Raw genomic sequence first — 3,456 nt, 5'->3', positions numbered from 1 at the left:
TACAAAAACACAACTGAAGAGATAGAAAAATATTCACACAACTTACAATTTTGTCTGATCCATAGATATTCTCCAACTGTTCAGCAACCTCCCTTGTTCCATCTGGGCTCCCATCATCTATGATTATAATTTCATAGTCGATTCCACTAAAATAAGAAAATTAAATTTGTATTGTTTGAATATAGTATTATAACAAAAGTAATAATTTTAAAATTACTAATTCTTAACCAGTAGTGGAAATTTATTGTCATAATAATCACTAAGGAAAACTTCAATTATCAAATGAAATGTCAAATATTCAGTACTTCACCTCCAAACTCAACATGTTGCTGAAAAGTGTTATTATAAAGTCCTATGATGTTAAAAAATTCTCTGACAGAAAACATTAAAAAAAAGCAGTGAGCTCAGCAAGTGTGGGTCAATAGTTGAGTGTTGACCCATGCACCAAGATGTCATGGGTTTGATTTCTGGTAGCGGCACATGCCCAGGTTTCAGGCTCAATCCCTAGTGGGGGACGTGTGGGAGGCAGCCTATTGATATTTCTCTTTCATTGATGTTTCTAATCTCTCTAAAAAAACCGCATATTTCTTTTAAAAAACCAGTGATTTATATGTATATATTATATGTGATAGTATATCATATGAAGTTTTATTTACTTTGGCAATAGAATTGTGGAACCTTAATATCAAATAGTTTATTAACTATTTCAAAAGTATATTTAATAGATAGCTCAAATTGATTGCATAGCTCTGGGAGATTATTATTTAAAATTTAATCCCAAACAATTTTAAGAACATAATCAGGAATAAATCCAACTTAATTTCACCCTTTAAAAAACCTACTTCAGAATGGCAACATAATATTTCACACCCCTATTTCAATAGTTGTACACATTATCCTACACTAGCAAATAAAAGGAAATAGCACAGAATAACAAAATATTTCAATATCCGCCCTGGCCGATGTGCTCAGGGGTTAGAGCGTTGGCCCACATACAGAAGGGTCTCATGTTTGATCCCTACCCCAGTTGGGGTGTGTGCAGGAGGCAACCAGTCAATGTGTCTCTCCCACACTGATGTCCCTCTCTCTCCCACCTTCCTCCTTCCCTTCCACTCTCTCTGAAAAGCAATGAAAAGAAATATCCTCAGGTGAGGATTAGCAAAAAATTTTTTTTCAATATCCTTCACAATTAACATCTTTCTGCTGCTCCTGATTGTCTTTATGGGATAGTTTCTATTCTAAAAACAAGTCGGCATAATACTTGGATGTACATGAGATCACTATCATCCTGACACTACCCCCTTTAAAAAACATTCTTTTTGTTAACTTTATTGGAAACTTAAGGGGAAAGAAACTGAGGCAACGCCAAACTTTCACACACAACATTCTGTTTCTTCTTGGTAACATGCAAGGAAGTCAACCAAAAAACACATTCCACTGTTAAAAGTTTAAGAAATTCAGCCCCAGCAAACTTGCCAGAAAGAAAACTCAGCCTTATCAACTCTCCAGGAGTAAAAAGTATGACTTCAGCTTCCCAATATGCTTGAACTTGGGCATGTGCTTACAAGCCCAAACAAGTAAAATGTTGATTCTAGCTGATGGGCTGAAAGATTCACACTTCAAAGCAAAGGCACTTCTCTAGCCCACTTCAAAGCACCATAGCATCTGAGGGTGAGGTAGCTGAAAGGAATCAAGCTGAGCAGATATTAGTTAATGTGACTGAATCTGACAAGTTGTTTCCTTCATTAAACTTCATTCTTAAAAAATGTTTTCATTGATCTGGCTGCCCTTTGCACACTCCTACCAGGGATGTTTCTCCCACACTGATGTTTCAATGAAACCCGGGCATGTGCCCAGACCAGGAATCGAACCAAGGACCTTCTGGTGCATGGGATGATGCTCAACCAACTGAACCACACTGGCCAGGGCTAAATTTCATTTTGATTAAATAAATCCATTCAGAGCCCTGGCTGGTTTGGCTCAGTGGATAGAGCGTTGGCTTGCGAACTCAAGGGTCCCGGGTTTGATTCCAGTCAAGGGCATGTACCTTGGTTGTGGGCACATACCCAGTAGGGGTTGAGCAGGAGGCAGCTGATTGATGCTCTTCTCTCATCAATGTTTCTAGCTCTCTATCCCTCTCCTTTCCTCTCTGTAGAAAATCAATAAAACATATTTTTTTAAAAACTCCATTCAGAGACTATTAAAATATAAATTGCACTACATAAAGTATTTAAAAATAAAGCAAAAATATTGTACAATCAGAAGTCAAACAGGAACAGATAATTCTCTAAATTGAAAAGAGCCTGTAGAAATAAAAATAAAAATATAATTTAAAAAGAGGAAAAAGAGATGAATAATGAATTTGAAGAACTATGTATGTGAAGATAGTTATCTCATTCAAAGAAAAATAATTAAAATGGCAATGTTTATGATTGTTTAACCACTATGGGGTACACTTGAAACTAATACAAAATATTAAATGTAAACTATAATTTAAAATAAAATTTAAAAAATAAACAATTGTGCAGCTGGAAAAAAACCCCACACCCAGCAATGTTTTTCATCAAAGAGCACTTCCAACAAAGTAACAATACTCAGGTTGACTGGCTGCGAGAGAACAGGCACTCTCTGAAGAATGCTGCAGAGTCCTAAGCCAGTACAATCTCTTTTGACAGTAATGTCAATAACTATCAATTTTAAGCACATCTCTATTGATCCAGCAATATCACCGCAAAGACTTTATCCTGATGTACCAGCAAAAGTATGAGTGTTTGTTGCAACGTTAATCTTAACAAAGGAGCACTCACCATGTGTCACTTTTCAAAATGCTGGAAAATGTGGCGTGAACAATGTCCCTGTTCTCATTTGTAAATGTAAAGGAAATGTAAAAAAATACATGTATTTTAAAAAATAATCTGTTTGCCCTAACTGGTTTGGCTCAGTGGATACAGTGTCGCCTGCAGACTCAAGGGTCCCTGGTTCGATTCCGGTCAAGGGCATGTACCTTGGTTGCGGGCACATCCCCAGTAGGGGGTGTGCAGGAGGCAGCTGATCGATGTTTCTCTCTCATGGATGTTTCTAACTCTCTATCCCTTTCCCTTCCTCTCTGTAAAAAAAAAATCAATAATATATATATTTAAAAAATAATCTATGTTCGTTGACATAACCCGGTTAAATAAAATATAACACAGCCACATGGAATATTATTTAATTTTCAAAATAATTTGCTAAGTGTGTGTGTGCTGTTATGGAAAGATCTTCAAAGATTTCTGCAACATGGTCCCATCAGTGTAACACAAATGGACGTTACTGTCCTGATACCAGGATTTTCCGAAGTTTAAGAAAATCTGTATAAACACTTTCGAGGCCCAGGTTCTACTGGCCGCAGCCAACACCCGCCGGTGGCCGGCGCAGTCCAGAAAGGCTGTGCAGCCCCGCGGCCGCTCCCTGCCCCCG

General features: G+C 37.4%; 1 protein-coding gene across 5 annotated transcripts in view; it reads right to left on the bottom strand.

Annotated features, from left to right (window-relative positions):
* DPM1 (dolichyl-phosphate mannosyltransferase polypeptide 1, catalytic subunit) overlaps positions 1-3,456 on the bottom strand; it is a 61,400-nt gene that overhangs the window by 57,275 nt on the left and 669 nt on the right. For all 5 annotated transcript variants that reach the window (XR_001513011.1, XR_435397.2, XM_015560713.1 and 2 more), the window contains exon 2: positions 47-146. Coding sequence is in view for 3 of the 5 variants with exons in the window: in XM_015560713.1 (XP_015416199.1) it covers positions 47-146 (100 nt within the window). In the remaining 2 variants the exon portion in view is untranslated. The remainder of the gene's footprint in view (positions 1-46; positions 147-3,456) is intronic.

Source organism: Myotis davidii, unplaced genomic scaffold (genome assembly GCF_000327345.1).
Source record: "Myotis davidii unplaced genomic scaffold, ASM32734v1 scaffold935, whole genome shotgun sequence".
Classification (NCBI taxonomy): domain Eukaryota; kingdom Metazoa; phylum Chordata; class Mammalia; order Chiroptera; family Vespertilionidae; genus Myotis; species Myotis davidii.
The sequence above is the reverse complement of the archived record's forward strand: the minus strand, read 5'-3'. Positions and strand labels throughout refer to the sequence as shown.